The sequence below is a fragment of the Dacryopinax primogenitus genome (genome assembly GCF_000292625.1).
Source record: "Dacryopinax primogenitus strain DJM-731 SS1 chromosome Unknown DACRYscaffold_27, whole genome shotgun sequence".
Taxonomy (NCBI): Eukaryota; Fungi; Basidiomycota; class Dacrymycetes; order Dacrymycetales; family Dacrymycetaceae; genus Dacryopinax; species Dacryopinax primogenitus.
Window position 1 is genome coordinate 104,088 of NW_024467224.1, and position 17,196 is coordinate 121,283.

At 53.3% G+C, this 17,196-nt stretch overlaps 7 protein-coding genes across 7 annotated transcripts; 4 read left to right on the plus strand and 3 right to left on the minus strand.

Annotated features, from left to right (window-relative positions):
* Positions 1-521: 521 nt before the first annotated feature.
* On the minus strand, positions 522-920 carry DACRYDRAFT_112498 (uncharacterized protein; the record flags this gene model as incomplete). The annotated part of the gene is made up of 1 exon (XM_040769434.1): positions 522-920. The coding sequence occupies one exon, from the start codon at positions 918-920 to the stop codon at positions 522-524; it is 399 nt and encodes a 132-aa protein (XP_040623589.1).
* Positions 921-3,121: 2,201 nt separating this feature from the next.
* DACRYDRAFT_19153 (uncharacterized protein) lies at positions 3,122-4,357 on the plus strand (the record flags this gene model as incomplete). Its single annotated transcript, XM_040771431.1, has 1 exon — positions 3,122-4,357. The coding sequence occupies one exon, from the start codon at positions 3,122-3,124 to the stop codon at positions 4,355-4,357; it is 1,236 nt and encodes a 411-aa protein (XP_040623590.1).
* A 1,295-nt stretch (positions 4,358-5,652) lies between these two features.
* Positions 5,653-7,114, plus strand: DACRYDRAFT_119911 (uncharacterized protein; the record flags this gene model as incomplete). Its single annotated transcript, XM_040770889.1, has 1 exon — positions 5,653-7,114. One exon carries the CDS (start codon positions 5,653-5,655, stop codon positions 6,937-6,939), a length of 1,287 nt encoding a protein of 428 aa, XP_040623591.1. The 3' UTR covers positions 6,940-7,114.
* Positions 7,115-7,362: 248 nt separating this feature from the next.
* Positions 7,363-8,008, plus strand: DACRYDRAFT_25526 (uncharacterized protein). Its single transcript, XM_040774199.1, has one exon. It carries the CDS (start codon positions 7,542-7,544, stop codon positions 7,815-7,817), a length of 276 nt encoding a protein of 91 aa, XP_040623592.1. The 5' UTR covers positions 7,363-7,541; the 3' UTR covers positions 7,818-8,008.
* A 2,355-nt stretch (positions 8,009-10,363) lies between these two features.
* DACRYDRAFT_25527 (uncharacterized protein) lies at positions 10,364-10,818 on the minus strand. Its single transcript, XM_040774200.1, has one exon. It carries the CDS (start codon positions 10,778-10,780, stop codon positions 10,598-10,600), a length of 183 nt encoding a protein of 60 aa, XP_040623593.1. The 5' UTR covers positions 10,781-10,818; the 3' UTR covers positions 10,364-10,597.
* Positions 10,819-11,154: 336 nt separating this feature from the next.
* DACRYDRAFT_119913 (uncharacterized protein) lies at positions 11,155-14,525 on the plus strand (the record flags this gene model as incomplete). Its single annotated transcript, XM_040770890.1, has 3 exons — positions 11,155-11,872; positions 11,925-12,038; positions 12,093-14,525. The coding sequence occupies exon 3, from the start codon at positions 12,522-12,524 to the stop codon at positions 14,523-14,525; it is 2,004 nt and encodes a 667-aa protein (XP_040623594.1). The 5' UTR covers positions 11,155-11,872; positions 11,925-12,038; positions 12,093-12,521.
* Positions 14,526-15,151: 626 nt separating this feature from the next.
* On the minus strand, positions 15,152-16,810 carry DACRYDRAFT_102770 (uncharacterized protein; the record flags this gene model as incomplete). Its single annotated transcript, XM_040767665.1, has 7 exons — positions 15,152-15,431; positions 15,486-15,535; positions 15,680-15,703; positions 15,763-15,857; positions 15,909-16,039; positions 16,088-16,176; positions 16,268-16,810. The coding sequence occupies 6 exons, from the start codon at positions 16,808-16,810 to the stop codon at positions 15,488-15,490; spliced, it is 930 nt and encodes a 309-aa protein (XP_040623595.1). The 3' UTR covers positions 15,152-15,431; positions 15,486-15,487.
* Positions 16,811-17,196: the final 386 nt, after the last annotated feature.

Below are 17,196 nucleotides of genomic sequence, written 5' to 3' on the forward strand. Positions count from 1 at the left end.
TTTCATCTTCAAGGTCTTCCCATTGACAGAAATATAGCATTTGCACAGTTTGCAATCCATCCTTCCCTGGAAGATGTCCATCATCTCAGGTGAGTGGGGATTTTGCTGGGCTCAATATGAAGAAAGGGTAGTTGCTCTTTCCACATTAGCATATTGAGCTTGAAGCTGAGATGATTGGTAGATAATGATATGGCTGTGCAGGCTTGCCATTCATCTTGAACCTCAGTTCACTGCAGTGTGGACAACACCTGAGTTCGGCGAGGGCACCTATGTATGCCCCACAGAAATTGTCATAAGTGATGGGCTTCATTCCAGAGACATGTTGAACACATTGTTCAATATAGGGGAGATTGTAGAAGACATCAGGATAGGTAAAGTTGAGGGTGTTGTGCTGTGCATTTGTGAAGTGTCCATTCATCTTTGCATAGAAGGTGGTGAATATCTTCTCGTCCTCTGCTGACAGGTTATCTGGATTGTGTGAGCAGCACCCAAGCTGTTCAGAACAGATTACATACCAGGTATCATTCTTGACTTAAGATCAATCTCCTCATCCAACTCCTCAATGCCAGAGGTCTCCCCCTCCCCTCCCCCTCACCGTCATGCATCTGCCATTCTTGCTCCCAATCCTCCTCCTCCTTCTCCTCCTCCTCCTCCTTCTCCTCCTCCTCCTCCTTCTCCTCCTCCTCCTCCTTCTCCTCCTCCTCCTCCTTCTCCTCCTCCTCCTCCTTCTCCTCCTCCTCCTCCTTCTCCTCCTCCTCCTCCTTCTCCTCCTCCTCCTCCTTCTCCTCCTCCTCCTCCTTCTCCTCCTCCTCCTCCTTCTCCTCCTCCTCCTCCTGCTGCTGCTGCTGCTGCAGCTCTGGCTCTGGCTCCAGCTCCAGCTCCTCCTGCCCCAATCTGGGTTCTTCTGCTGGTGGAGACATCTGGGACCTGACCTCTTCTCTTCCACTGCCAAACAGCTCATTCCACAGATCCTTTGGATCCTTTGCAGGTGGTATTTTGTGCCCCAGTCAAGTCATCTCTTCCTTTGATTGTTCCTGCCAGGTGATGATGACCTTCTTTAGGGCTAGTGCTTTGGCCAACTGACAATGCTGCCATCTCTGGGTGTGGGACAACATTTTGCCACAGTGAGAGCAAGGACCTTTTTTATGTTTCTGACAGACCTCTGCCTTTGCCTTTACCATGGTGAGAGGTAAACAAAACGGTGGGCCCCACTCTCCAGGACCAAAAAAAGTCAGTGATCCATCAATTCGGAATTTCCATATCAGGTTTATTTTTGCCCGCATTTGTGGTAACCATCTCTTGGCATGTAATGTGATCTGTGTTTGCAACTGATTTTGCTATCACAGCTTTCTGCTTGAGGGGTATATAATGGGACTGACTCCCTCCTGTCCATTTCTCTGCATCCTATGCCCAGGATCTCAGACCTCACCAACACCCCTTCCCTCAGCATCTTCCTCGAACAGGCCCCCTCACCTGAGAGCTCTGACAGCCCTCCCAGTGACTCCCTCTTCCTCAACTTCTTCAACAGCTGCTTTCCACCACCATGCTCCCACCCCCTCCACACCTCTCCAAGGATGCCTGGTACGCATTGTATGTGCAACCACAACGAGTCCAATGCCATGATTTCAGATGTTCCGCTCCCAACAAACACTTTGTCAAAGAAGAAAGTTGGCGCCAAGGGGAAAGGGAACAAGGAGAACCTGCCTGCCCCATTTCACAATGCCACACATTATTGAAGCAGATAAGGAGAAACTTTGAAAGGCACTCATAGCCGAGCTGCAGGCCCAGCTGTAGCCCCTCGGCCTTTGGTGAGAAGCATTCTATCCAATAAAGCAATGGAGTGAGCTGCAGTACAGCCTGACAATGACAATGATGTCAACAGTGACAAGGAGCTTGCGGATCTTTTGGCTGAAAGTGGATCTGACAATGAGGATTCCGATTGAGTAAGTACCCAATTGTAGATTTGCATCATGTACATATTAACATGATTTTCAGTCTCTTGTAAGATATTTCGAGCCCGCTTGGCCTGGCTTTTGTTGTTGTTGGGACTAGATACCACTGCTTTATCCATGCTTCAAGCACCACATTCCAGCTCTTGTATGATTTTCAGCGAAGAATGACATTTGATTGCTTTTGGTAAGGAATTACATGCGGGTACTGTGACAGTTCGGTTCGGGGCTTGTAAATGAGTTAATAAAATAGATACGGTTTTCAGCTCCACATAAGGTAATTCACTACCCTAGGTCATGATTGGCATGACCCGGGGGACTCCTGAAGGGACTTAACTTCAGTGCCAATGCACAGTGCAGTGCACGCTATTGTGGGTATCTCTGCGCAGGTTCTTCCTTCGACTGGTAAAACAAGTGCTCCGATGTCTATACCTCGATCGTGACTTCTGGAGCCGATTGACGCTCCACCCTGTGACCACGACGGAAAGGTATTTGCCTCGGATGTGTTGTGACTCCATGGACGATCCGATCTTCGCTCGAAGCGGTGCTGCCTAAATAAGGCATTGCGGGGCCGGATTGGGAACATCTCCGATACGCAATGTTAGACAAGGAATTCATGTCGCCTAACCGGATTTCCCTTCGCTGAGTAAATGGCTTCAGACCTGCGCAGGAGCGGCGCACACGCTCGACTTACCTACCAACCACCACATCCATAAGCGCTTGCGCTTACTGTAGACCTCTCCGCGCTATCTCGAAATTCAAGTATTCTTCTAGCTATATCGCCTGAGTTCATGCTGATGCCGCTCGAACAGTCCAGTTATTCCCCGCCCATTCCTTGCTATCGCCTCACCTCAAGCCCCTATCAGGTTCTCGCCATGTACAATCCCGAGTAAACAGACGCCGTACCCGTGCAGTCCTGTCCAGCGTTTCCCGGGTCCGCGGCAGGTCTCCAGTGAGTGTTCTCGAAGTCCAGCTCTGCCGACGAGCAATCTCGTCCAGCGCGTACTGGGCCTTTCAAGCGTCTATAAAGGGCCGGTGTCCACCTCTGTCCCTTTCCCGAGCCGCGATCCCTCTGTTCAGTGCTGTACAGTGGCCTGCTCTGTCTTTCGACCCAGCAAAGTTCGTTCTTCACCATACATCGTAACACCATCTCGTCATCCCAACTCAACGCCATGCCCCCCGCCACTTCACGCTTCACACGGGGCACGTACGACCACCAGCTGGATGCGACGCAGCGATACATCACCAGCCCTGAGTTCGATTCCCGCCCTCCTAGTCCTTCCAGTATCCCATCCCACGAGAAGAACTCTCTTGTCCCAATGTTTCCACAACCCCCTGATCGTTCTCGTCGCAGTCCACACCCAACCCCGCCTTTTTCTCCGAAGCATGCAATATGTTCTGCTCATCCTCCCCATCCGACGCCACCCTTTTCTCCACAGCATGCTATTTATTCCACTCATGCTCCGCATCCAGCACCCTCCTTCGCTCCAAAGCATGCCAGGTACTCTTCGGCTCCGGCTCGACCTCCATCACCAGACCGGCCCAAGGTGTGGCGTCCTCCTACCCCGTCCCAACAATCTTCCCAGCGAGCCAGACCGACCGCCAATGAGCCTGACCTTGAAGCTTCAGCCCGTTCCTACGCAGGAGCAAGGGCCCAAGCCGAAGCTGATGCAAAGCGTAGAGTTCAGGAAGAGGAAGCCAAAGCGAAGGAGAATGGTCGCAAGCAAGAGGAATGGATGAAGCAGCAGGAGGGACTGCGAAAACAGGGGCGCAACGCTGCGGAGCAGAACACGAGGCTGGGGACAGAGTGGGAGGAGAAGTTCAAGAATGAGCAGGAGCAATTCTGCAACAGGATGGCGTCGCAGCAACAGCAGCTGCAACAATCATCCTTGTCCCAGCCCTCCACGCAGCAGAGAACACAGCAGTATCAAAGACCTCCATTGTCGACTCGGCATTCCGACCCCTCTGGTGTAGGGACCTGGCCTCCGCATAAGTCCGTAACTCCCACCCCACCTCCCTCGCCGTTGCAGCATCTGAAAGAGCGGATTCCCTCGTCCCAATCGCCATATATTTGCCACGAAAAACCCACCGCACATGTTCTTCGTCCTGAGCTTCCAGAAGGCGGAGGTGTTGCACCAAAGGCGACAACTACTAGTAAGGCTGGTGGAATGCGACACACGGAAGAAGCCGAAACCCAAGAGGGAAAGCCAAGTTCCTGCGAACTAGAGAAATGGTTGAGACAGCAGGAGGAATGGATGAGACAGCAGGGAGAATGGATGGCTCAGCATGGGGAATGGATGAGGCTGCAGGAGACGTGGATGAGGACGCAGATGCAAGCACGGAAAAGAGAGCAGAGGCAGGGGAGCCTATTCGCCTCGGCTGACATGGCTGCGAACCTAGAGGCATGATCTGAGTAGTATGATGTTAGAGAGTGTGTATGTGTGTGCCAAGGGGCAATTTTCTCATTCTTTCATAATATTTAGAACAAGCAGTTTATCGTTCAGAACATCCTTCTATAATTGGCTTGATCTGCTTGATCTGTCTGATATCGGCGTTACAGGAATGGTTATCGCCGATTGAACTACTCTGCCTCTCGATTCTGATTCAAACAGCGTACGCGGTGTTGACAGTAACATCTGCATTCTTTTATGCCACCCGACGCATCCTATCCACCATGAAGGTTCAACACGGGACATTACTCATCAAAGTTCAACCCCCATTTCCTGGTGCAAACACAGACGAGACGTTGACCAGGGGCTCCGGCGGCTACGAGATCCTGGACACCCACACAAACAGGAGGCAAGGCAGGATGAAAGAGTTTCGGCAATGAGGAGCAGAGTAATGGAGAAGCGACTCGCTTGTCTTGTGGGATAAACGGAGGTTTGTCAGCTCAGGTTCGGCAATTGCGGGGAGGAGACGAGGGAGAGGGGCAATGATTGTTTGAGCCGTTTCGTACGAGCGGTACTGGACAGGACGTTGGGTGATTGTTGTATTTAGGTGTGAATTCGAGCTTGTTTCATACTTCGTTTTGTTGACCGTCAGCGGTAGAGACTTCAATATTGACATTTTATCGCCTCCGTCTTTGCTTGTCCCAACCGCCGTGCCGTACCAACCCTTTCCAGCTTTCGAAAACTCGGCCCTATCGAGCCGGATATGAAGGCAACGCGACGGGGACGTGTTTTGTACGAGGCACCAACTGGTTATCGACTTATCACAACTTTCTAGAGAAGACGCGGATGATCCCGACAGCATGTTCACCTCGAGGCTGCAGTACGCCAGCCATACGGCACACCTCCCGACTCTTGACTCTCCTCTGTGTGAATGCTACGTCCCCCATCTACCCCTCTCATCGTAGATCTCTTACCGCTGCACCGCTGTGTACGTCAGTTATACTGGGCCTTCGCCCTGGTTCATGCTGATCCACTGGAACAGACCAGTCACGGCCCGACGTTTCACCGTTGCCATCTGTAGCATTCCCCAGCCTCCAGTTGTTTTGCAATCCCGGTGCAGAGGCGCTGTACCTGTGTAATTCCGTCCAGCGCTTCCTCTCTCGCTCATCCCATCTAATCAAAGATCTCCAGCTCGAAGATCACCGTTCTCTTTATCACGCCTCGTGCATCGGTCCCCTTGCACCTAAATAACACATCCGATCTACTCTCTTGGTGTTCCAGCACAACGTCATTCACGTGACAAAGTCAATACCATGGCTCCGGTTGCATCACGTCTGCCACCTGGCGCCTACGACCAGCATCTCGCCGCAATGAAGCAGCGACAATCATCCGCCACCCCTCAGAGTCAGTCAACTCTAAGACCAGGTACACCCGGGCTACCTGGCGGTAATCAGCCTGATTCGTTCAAGGACCAATGGGAAAAATACTCGCAAGCTGAACAAAATAGGAAGAAGCGACTAGAACAGGCTTGGGAGGCGTACGAGGCACAGAAGCGCGCTCGTTCGCTGCCCAAGGACGCGCCTCCACAAGCCCCAGAGCGCCCATCAGTTCCTGTGTTCGGTAGCTCTGGCTCAAAGGGCACCTCGACGTTGGAGCAGGAGAAATTTGCTCAGCAGAGAAAGGACGACGAGGACAGGATCCAACGCGAAGTGCAGCGTCGTTTCGATGCTTACACGGCTCGTCTCGTGCAAGAAAGGCACTCTTTGCGCGCCGATCCCGGATGGCCAGCCCATCCGCGCAGCGCATCAGTTGCGCCAGGTGCTTCACCTTCTATGAAGTCGGCCTTTCACAACCCTCAGTCATCGGCATACCCTCAAAGTCGACCATTCCCACCGAAGACACCGCTTCCAACACCAACGCACCTCCGAAGTCCTCCGCCGTCGCGCCCTCTGTCTAGCGCATATCAACCTACTCCGCGATCCCAACGGGTTGACGTAAACCCGTTCACCTCGCCGGACACCCCTCCTTCCTCTCCCGAGAACCTACCGCCCAACCAAGCGCACAGATACTGGACTCCATACACCGGTCCGCGTGATGCTCCATACCCTGACCTTACCAGCCCTCGCACTACCTCGAACGAGCACGAGTTCCCATCCTCTGAAACTCTGCCATACCCTCCACGTGTCCCCCATCCAACGCCTGCTTATTCTAAGAAGCATGCCAAACTTTATACCGGTCCGGATCGACCTCCCTCACCAGTGCAACGCGATGATCGTCCTGCTTCTGCCCGCGCCGATGCACAAGCCAGTGATGCTGATGCAAAGGCGAAAGGTCGGGAAGAAGAAACCGAGCAAGCGAAGGACAGCCGTCGAAAGCGAGAGGACTGGATGCTACAGCAACAGGCATGGATGCGCCAGCAAGAGCAGTGGATGCGCCAGCAAGGGGACTGGATGCGCCAACAGGAGATTTGGATGCGCCAGCATCAGCAACCGCAACAAGGATATGGATCCAACCCAGGCGTGAGCCCCCGCCAATCTTGGGGTCAGACCACGCCTCCTCCCCGCTCACCTCCGTTTGAGAAGAGCCCTTGGGCAGATTGAAGCGCCCTGCATAATCCGGTGGCGGCTGGGAGATTGGGAGATGAAGGGGAGAGCAGGGGGCGGCCCAGGAGGCAGCGTATCGTAGGTACAGGTGTCCATGACGTCACCGATTGTCATAGTAGCACTTCATTTGGGATTGTTCGTCACTGTTTCCTCAAACTGGCTTTGAGTCTAATAACATATGACGTTGTGTTTTACTTCCAGTAGCACTTGTCCAGTTTAGTCGTTCAAGGATAAGTTTGAATCGTTCATGACTGGTTTGGCAGTGGGCGGAATTGCGTTGACCAGTCCAACTTAACACCTTAGAACAGCAGCTTCGCAGCTTCCACTCTTCTTTCCGGGTCTCGTTCGAGTCGTCAACGGCAACAGTCCAAAGATGTTCCAATGGGGCCATATGTCTTCTGCTTGCAAATCTCTTTCATCTCGTAGGCACTGGCGGCACTTTCGACTACTGAATAGTATGACTCAGGCGTGAATCTCAACGTAACAACCACAATTCCGTCGCATGTCTACCAATTTCGTGTTTCATGGACTGAGTCACACACTTTTTTCACCACAGTAGAACTTGCCGCGATAACCCAATCACTTGAACCCCTCATAACATGTCATCCCGACCATTTCGGGATCGACGTCATCCATTGCTTTCTCTACTGGGACACGTACCGGGTCCCACTCCGGCACCACACACAAGGAGCATACGTTGCCCCACCCCTTCATCGAGGATGAACGCATCAACCTTTGCAGACTTTCGCCATGTCACGTCCCTGAAAGTGAGGAATATGACCAGCGAACACCTAGGCACCCTACGGCACTCGTGGACCGCAATCCGCGGCTTCTCGCCAGCATCTCGGAACGTGACCTTGAGACAGCAGGTATGAAAACTCCACATTCAAGCCATCACTTAGGCCCTAGATAGCTCGGAATGGTTCTTCCTGCTTTGGGTGTTTGTCAGCGTTTGCCGCAGCAATTCCAGGCGCAAGAGAGGGAGTAATGAACAAGCGGAATCTGCCGGGAATAATAAGGCACAAGCCGCACGCAGCCGATGTCCTCTACGTCGCCCCGAAGTTTTAGTCTGCGGCCCAATCCATGAGCGGACCTTCGGCCGGACTCAGCAGCCCTTAAAGAACTCCGCTCAGCATCAGCAGAACTCTTTTTCTGACCTTAATCAGAAAGAGGCTGTGGGAGGGCAGGAAAGACGAAGAGGCGAAAAGGCGACGGCGAGGCTCGGCGAAATTTCCGGTTTTCCCCAAATATTCAACGGTGGCAGGCCAGCGGGAAGGCTCCCACTTCATCCTCAACTCGCTCTCAAATGGGAAGAGCTCCCGCGCGCGGACAAGTTAGAAGATTTAGCTCTGCTTAACCGGTTTTGATATTTTCATCTGGCCGGTTGGAATTCTCAGAACTCGAAACGGCCCAAGACCCAACCGCAGGGGAAGGACAGCTTTGTAGATGAAGTCGAAGAGAGGGTGTAGAAGACCTCGAAGCTGAACATCGACATTCTAGTGGGTTGACTTGAGCTTGCAATGAGGTGCGCTTGTTACTGAGTTGTTGAGCAACTATTGTGAACGAAAAACATGAGGCGATAACGGGTACTGAATAAAGGTCTTCCCATTCTCATAGGTCGGTCTATAAGGGCCGGGACGCAGTCCATCCTTTTTGTATGTGTTGAATGACTTCCCGACTTGAGGAAGAAATCAGAGTGCTTCAGAGTACGTGGGCCGAGGGTTAGCCTACCGGAAATTTGGAAATCAGGTATTGGTCAATTTGCCGCACGGGTTCATGGTCGAGGCCTCGAGCAGGATGTCCCCAGTTGGATGAATGAGTCGAGCACGCGATTGAAATGTGGCGCCGAGCAGAATACAGCTGAGAGTGAAAGGACCGGTAGGCCATCTGTGTTCCCTATGTCGGTACCGGCGAAAAACTGTACCATTGCTAGTTGCATCTTCGGCAGGGCCAGTCACTTGCCAGCAAATTGATGGATACCGAGTGGGGCACCGCAATTTCCGTCAAACATACACTGAACGAGGATAATGTTCAGCAAACATGATGTCGTCATTCTGAGGTAAGGCAGAGAGAAGTCCGGGGTAACCAATCGGCAGAGGGAGGAGAGCGGCAGCAGTGGTACCTATGATGGGGACCACGGAGTCCGCGTACGCCGTGGATTGAGGGGTGATGGGGCAGATTTTCCTAATCGTGTGGACAGATGTAGGCAGGCGGCAAGCCGACGCGCGCTGATATAGTCCTTTCTGGAGAATATTGCTCATCTGCCTCACTTCGAGATGCGCCCATACCTTCAAAACACCACTGTATCGGGGAGCGATGCTCTACAGACGCACATTAAACTTCCGGATTTCTGCCGCCCTGACGCTTCGCGACCCAGCCCATAACGTCCGAGGGCGTTTGTAACAGTCGTTACCGGTATCGCAAGGAACGCCGGCCAGCACAGCGACTGGGACAAGGGTTGGGCCTGGTTGAAACGTGGGATCCATGTGGGGTACGCCTGGCTTCTGCTGACTCGACCGGTCCGATGTCCTTTGAGACGGCCGGCGATGCGGCCAGTGCTTGCCTGACGGGAGCCTAGGTGGTCACGGCCGGACAGAGGGGCTAGGTGGGGGCAGATGGAGTCGGAGGCGTCAGCTGAGAGGTGCAGAGATGCAACACAGGCGGTTTCACGGTCAGGGGCAGTGCCAGTCTTGATCGGGAGATGTGGTCAACGATAAGCACAATGTCTTGACCTCGGTTCAGGGCTTCGTCCGGGAGCCGTCATCGTGCTCATTGTTCAACGTGTAGAATGGCAGCACGTGTTACAACAGGGGCGGGGTATGTTCGCTTAATGATGTGGCACAGGGTTAGGAAGCAGCCAGATCAATAAGCCACAGAGTCAAAATCACAAGCGCACGCTCTGGCTTTGCTTCTGGAGACTGGTGGCCGCGTAGTTGAATTAAGGCGAACTGATCAAGACAGGTATATGAGCGTGTCAGAACCATCCGGCGGGATCGCCGTGCCACCAGAAAGACGAAGGTCAAGGGTCGGGCCAGCACCTTTGACGTGGGCCATTCTTCGCACGTAAGTGCTCACTAATCTGCAGGAGACCAACACGGCTCGACCCTTCGCATCGCAATCCAATCCCTGATTGAGCGGTGTATGTGATGCGCCGAATCACACGTGGGCGGCACATGAGCTGCGCGAGAGCAGCTGAAAGTGGCGGAGGAGGAGAGAATAAGCTGTCGGAGCGGAATGTTATGTGTCGGAGTTTGTCGGAGCCTGAAAGTGCATGGTGCATATAGGGGTCGAGCTACTCGGGCGTCCGGTGATAACAGCGCTGGGGTTTTGGCGGTAAAGATTTACTTGAAGCGCGATGTCGCTGGCAGATTGGAATCAGGGAAGTGGCGTGCGGAAGGCTCGAAGTTCTGTGCAGAAAGGGGTTGAAGTGCCTTGGTGTGAAAGAAAGTGTCTATGCCGCGGCGTAGTATCGAGCAAGTTTTCGAGATTGCTGGGAAATGAACATACTGTCTGACTTGGACACGGCCACGTCATAATTCGTCTCTGTGAGGGCAGCGAAAGGACCCGCAGTCGACGATGACCGAGCCATCCAGCGACAGATTCCAGTGACTGGGAACAGGTTAACTTGTGGAGCAGAAGGTATCCCAGTCAGCAATTAATTGCCGCACAAGCTGAGACTCAGTCGGCCTGCGGGAATAGTCTGACCGAGGTGACCGCGTGGCAGGCAAAAGGATGGATCTGGGTGCACATGAGCGCTGTAGAAAAAGCAGTACATAAGCGGTGTGCTGTGTTGGCCGAGCTTGAACTGCTGAGTAAAGCATTGTTGAACGAAGGCCATGGTTGTAGAAGATACTAGGTCATTGTAGACCTGCACAGTGGACTACATATAAGCCCAACGATGAGCGTTGTCAAGAGTCGATAGGATTGTTATTGAACAGAAGGGTCGCCCCAACAGATTGGAAGGACTGAACAGCAAGAGAAGAACAAAAAGAACAAGGGGAAGCACATGCAAGGTCGAGTCTGATCATTCTAAAGAAGAACGGGAACAAAAACGGAAGCAAGCGAGCCATAGAGTTGCCCACAGAAACGGAGGCAAGCGGAGGCAGAATAAGCTAAGTCCGGCAGAGCAAAAAAAAATTGGTCAGGCTGTGGAATTCGGCCCTCGTGTTTCGACGTCGACCACCAGCCTCAAAAACTGCAGGGGTGGGCAGCGCACAGGGGTCGTCTGGTATAAAGGCGACCACCAAGTGTGAAGGAGCGACGAGAGCGCTGTTGTCGACGTCGTACACGCACTCGTATTCTCAGGACACCTCAATCAGGAACGGACCGGCAAGGACTAATTACGACATAGTCGGGAATAACCTCTGCTTCTTGGACAAACCAACATCGACGCCCAATACACCACTAATTGCGTCCTCGACATACACCACAACTTCAAATTCTATCAACAGTGACAGGGCCTCGATTCGACACGCATATACAGCACACCTAGACGACTTCTGAACGATCCACCATAATTCGCACCCGCCATCGACTTATTCCATCCATTTGAAAAACACGCTGAGAACCCCGAGCAGCGTGTAGGCCTCGAGGCGACGCGAGCCACACGGTGCACGTCCCTAACGACACTTCTCTCTGTAGTGTTGGGAGCATCTAGGGGCCGCGTTTGAGGTGTAGGTCATTCGGAAGCCGAGCCATTCGATCACACATCGAGTCAGGAGCGCGAGGAGGCCAGTGTTTTCCATATCCGAAGCCCGAACGAGAGTATCATTGTTTCTTCCCTGCGCATCATTTTGCTTCAACGCCTCGCTGTTTGCACGCCTTCCCTGCACTCCCTCGACAGGCGTTCCTCCGTTCAAGCAAAGCGCGTTACACGCTGCCCCTTTACTACTCTCAGCCTGGACCGGCTCACCGCCGCGTTGCTGTCTAAGTAAGTCAGATTGCGCCCTCACCTCCAGTTCATGCTCATGCCGTTCGAACAGTTTAGTCTTCTTGACCACGCCCCGACGCTTGCCGTCGCCTCACCCCATCAGCTATCGGCTGTCACGCCCTCTATCCCGCTGTGTACCCTTCCGCCACAGAAACGCCATACTAGGGTAAGTCCGCTCAGCATTCATTCAGTCGCGCAGCATCTCATAGAAAATCTCCAGGTCAAGCTCCAGTGTTCCCCTTTTCCCTCTTCGCCACCTCCTCGCGACATAGCGCCCTCCCTCCTTTTCCCCACCCCACAGCGCCCTACATCATTCCCCCCAACACCACCGCTGCGCAGTCCCAGGCACCGACTCATTGGCTTGTACTGGTTACTTGCGCGTACCCGTGGCGGTCGGCAATACTAGAACATTCCGCTCCTAATTCACCCAGCCGCTGGTTCCGGCTCAGGTTTCGTATCACAAGTCCGTCGTGGCAGCGTACGTCCATAGATCATTCACGACCTCGGTCGTTCGACGACGGCGGAAAGCCGCCCGCCCAAGTCGCCCCTTACCCTTTCATTGCGGCCGTCTCGCCTCCCCAACAACAAAATCCAAAAATTTCCCTCGGTGTTATAGGACAATATCGTCATTGTTCAGATAACCAATATCATGGCATCAGTCGCAGCACGTCTCCCACCGGGCGCGTATGACCAGCACCTCGCCGCTATGAAGCAGCGATATTCCCCAGCCTCCCAGAGTCAGCAGCCACCACCGATACCGACTATACCCCGAGAGCTAGGTGGGATCCAGTTCGAGGTTTCCGATTTGTTCAAAGAGCAGTGGGAGAAGTACTGGCAAGCTGAACAAGAGCGGAAGAGGCGATTACAAGGTGAATGGCAGGCATATGAGGCGCAGAAGCTGGCTCGTTCGTTACCGAAGCACGTCGCTCCACGCCCTCCGGAGCGCCCGGCAGTCGCCGTGTTCGACCCGAAGGTGTCGGAGCAGAGAGCAGCAACGAAGAAAAAAGAGGAAGAGGAAAGGGTGAAACGCGAGGTACAGCAGCGTTTTGAGGCTTTCACGGCCCGTCTTGCTCAAGAGAGAGCACAGGGGAGCTCTCCGAGAGCTGGTACCCGGACTTCCTCCCATCAGCGTAGCACATCGGCCGTGCCAAATGCCTCACCCCCACCCTCAACCTCTTCATCTTCCAGATCCACCCCATACACCTTCGTCCCCCAATCATCGTCTTCAACGTTCTACCCTCACACTGGTCAACCCCCACCGAGGACCCCCCCACCAACATCAAGCCACAAACCTCCGCCACCCTCACCTCCCCCCTCTGGTACATACCAGTCTCCCCCCCGATCGCAGCCGATCCACGCATACCGGTATAACTTTCCCGACACTCCTCCTTCATCGCCTGAGAACTCACCGCCTAAACACTCACACAGATACTGGGATCCATTCACCGGCGCGCAGCGTGATACCCCGTACCCGAACTTCGGCAGCAAGAACGCCGGTCCCGATTCCCCCCCTCCGAGCCCGAGTCCTAGCAACACGTCAAACGAGGAAGACCTACTTGGCGCAAACTATCGAGCGCCCCAGCCTTCACCTATTCCGATACGCACTCCGCATCCAACTCCACCTCATTCTCAGGAGCATGCCAGACATCGTACTGCTCCGACTCGACCTCCATCACCGGTCCGACCTAAGGTGTGGAGTCCTCCCACTCCATCCCGACAATCTTCCCAGCGAGCCAGACCGACCGCCAATGAGCCTGACCTTGAAGCTTCAGCCCGTGCCTATGCAGAAGCAAGGGCCCAAGCCGAAGCTGACACAAAGCGTCGAGCTCAGGAAGAGGAAGCCGAGAAAGAGAAGGAGAATCGTCGCAAGCAGGAGGAATGGATGAAGAACCAAGAGGAAATACGGAAACAGGCGGAGAGAGTTGCCGAAGAGAAGGCTAGGCGGGAAAAAGAATGGGAGGAGAAGTTCAAGAAGGAGCAGGAGCAATTCAGCGAGAGGGCGAGACAGCAGCAACAGCAACAGCAGCAACGGTCTTCATCTCAGTCCTCGAAGCAGCGACCCCAACCGCAGCAGCAACAGCAACAGCAACAGCAGGGACCTCGTTCAAGCGCAGGGACAGGCCAGCACCAGTCTTGGGGTCAGCCTCCCCCTGGTGCAGGACCACAGCCTCAGTCCAAATATGCACCCCCTCCACGCCCACCTCCCCCGGGCGCCGGTCCCCAGCCTCAAGCCAAGTCTGCACCTCCTCCACGTCAACCTCCGCCGATGTCTACGACCACTCCCTCCGCCAATCAGACGATTCCTATCCTCTGGCTCTCATATGAGACCCGTTGGCAGGAGCTCATCAAGTCTCCGCCGACATCACTCACCCTCTATTCCATCCCTTTCCCCGTTGTTCAGCTTCGCTCAGCTGCCGACATCAATCCCCAAACCGTCTCCCAATTCCTTCTGTCTCCTCAACACTCTCCGGAGAAGTCCCACAAAGGGCGACTCAAAGATGCCATGCTACGATGGCACCCGGACAAGTTCGAGCAGAAATGGTTAACGAGAGTGCCAGAGTCCCAGAGGGCAACGGTCAGGGAGTACGCGCACGCCGTGGCGAAGAGCGTGACCGCTTTGATGGAGCGCGAGAGAAACGGGACAAAAAGTTGAGAAAAAAACGTCCAGGCATAGTCGACATGCCTGCTTTTATCAAGTTCAGTTACGGGCGGGCGATCAGAGCCCGCGGACGTCTTTGCTTTCATGGTATTTATCCTCGCCACGCCTTGCGAGTACATCAAAGCAAGTTGTCACGTCAAATCGGATCACTGCGGCTGTGTTTCCCTGGTCTTCGGTTTCCTTTTTTGGGAGAATTCTGGCTTCTTTGGGTCACCTTTTGCTTGGTTCACATTCCTCGGGTTTCGCATTCAACGTTGCATTCATCTGCATCAATAGCATTGGTTCCACGGACTACTCATTACTGGCTCGGCATTCATTCGTGCGCATTGATTTCCCGTTCTCATTCGATTGCCTGGTGCATACCTGTAAATACTGAACGGATCTCAGAGGCTTCACGGTGTATATTCTTATTACCCCCTATTAGCATATTCTTACTAATATCCCTTCATACTTCTTGTGTATGCTTTCTGCCATCCAGCTGTTATGTTTTGTATGTTTGCCGTATGATCTGGCTGGCAGTTTGCATCGTAGGTCACTTAAGTTAGTTAGGTACAATAGTCACAAGCCAATGAATTGCACAGAAGTTTAGTTTTTCATTCTGCGTGAATTGAGATAACCGAGGGGATTAAAATCGTTCATGAATAAAATAACCATCGGCACAGCCGACGCAAACGAGACTTAACATTCCCATACATGCATATATCTCGACATAGTTCAAACTCGTGAGAAACTTAGTCCGACCTAGTAAAATACAATACACCCTATTCCTTTTCTCAGCCTCTGCAGCATCCGAGATCCAGAAGTTGCAGACAATGCCGGCGATCACGCTGACAGCGAGAACCGACTTTCGGCACGCATACACCAGTATATGCGCGAGGGAAGCCCGGATCGTCGCCGTACCTACAAAGAGTGTCAGGCACCGCGTCTTCGCAGGAATGTTTGGTTCAACCTTACCTTTACAGGTGCGGATACAAGGAGCTGATAGGGGTAGGCGAGACGGGTGGCTGGATAAGGAACGTGTGTTGGACCGAGGGGAATCAAGTGGCAGATTTGGTTTTGCGGGAGAACAGTGAAGAAAGAGAATAGGAAGAGACGCGCATACGACGATTAACTTTGACATGCTCCTTCGACTGCAAAGGGGTACTCACAGCCGGCACCATTTGGAATCCAACCTGTGACAAGTGCGTAAGATCCCAATGAAGACGTAAGCTGAAACACGGAAAACACTCACGCCAATATGACCCATGAACTTGTTCAAATTACGTTCTCGGGAATCAGGGTCAATCGTAAGATCGTAGTCTGAAACGAGTTGCCTTGCGACAGGAGCTGCAGATAGCCGAATCAATAGCAGCAAGTGTGAGAGTGCTGAACACGTACCCGGTGAAGCAAAGAGAGACGAGAGATCATGTGGAAAGAATGGTGAGATTTCCCCATTAGAACGCATAAGTGGGGTTAGTGGTTCGTTGATGTTATTTGTCCGTAGCAAGCTATTGGCTCGTCTTGCCTCACTGTCTCCGCAGTCAGCATCCCGAGAATGGGGCAGCAATCAAACCTACGAGTTGTGTAAGCTGCGCCTTACATGTGACAATTGCACCTTATGATCTTGAACGTCTTCGAGGAGCTCAGCAGGAATCTTCTGAGAGATCTAAAGGAGCATAGGATAGAAGAGAAAATCAGATCATCATTAGCAACCCAAACCCAGCACAGATACACATGGCTATGGAGACAATACACACCTGTTCAGCGACCCTCTCCATGACACGTTGCTCGACTTCAGTCCTGACAGAGTCCTTGACCGGTCCACCCATCACCTCCTCGACGTGACACTTCAACCCCTCCCTCACATCTGCCATGTGCATCGTCAGCTTGTCGCTGAGGAAGTCCCGCATTTGATCCATCTTGACATCCTGCTGGGCTATTTGCTCCTTCAGCCGCTTGATTTCGTGATGGCCCTCGAGCGCGGGACGCAGGGTGGCAAGTTGCGAGGTCTGACACGCCAGGGTATCGAACGCCGAAGTGAGAGTGTGCAGTGTTTGCTGCATTGTCAGCAGCAGTGTCTCGAGCACGGGAATGGGATCGCCCGTTGGGAATCCTATGCTTATTTCAGGTTGCAGTTCGAGTTGAGGCTCTCCGGGAGGAGTAGGTGAGCCGGGCTGCGGGGGAGTTGCAGGAGGGGTTATTTCGTGAGTTGAGCGGGGTGTGGCGGGAACAGGGATGCTAGCAGCACGAGGTGTCGTTGCAGCCGCCTCGACTGGGTTCTCCTCAGTGATCTCGGCCATAATCCAAGCCCAAGGACGGTATTCAGAGGTTGTACAACGGAAACGGCGGCGAATGGTTGAAGAGCTGCTTACTGCAGGGGGGAAAAAGACGCAGCCAAGCTACCCAGCAGCTGCGTAGAAATACTTCACAGAGAGGAAAGTTCCAGACATCGCCGTTGAGGAGACGCGCAGTGACCGCCAGGCAAAGGTGATTGTATTGTGCCCCAGAGGGCTGGATAGACACGAGGCGGGAGCGTGGAAGCAATCAGGCAGAAGCTCTTCGAACCGGATCTAGCCACCGTGTGGATCGGTTAGACGCCTAATTCAGGAGTGGTAACGACTCAGGAATACTGGAAGCAAGAGTCTTAGTGAATGAGGTAATGGACGCGTATACTGCTGCTGTTCCT

Excerpts from the sequence above, each read along its gene's own strand:
- DACRYDRAFT_25526 (XM_040774199.1), top strand. The coding sequence starts at position 7,542 with ATGTCATCCCGACCATTTCGGGATCGACGTCATCCATTGCTTTCTCTA.
- DACRYDRAFT_25527 (XM_040774200.1), bottom strand. The coding sequence starts at position 10,780 with ATGGCCTTCGTTCAACAATGCTTTACTCAGCAGTTCAAGCTCGGCCAA.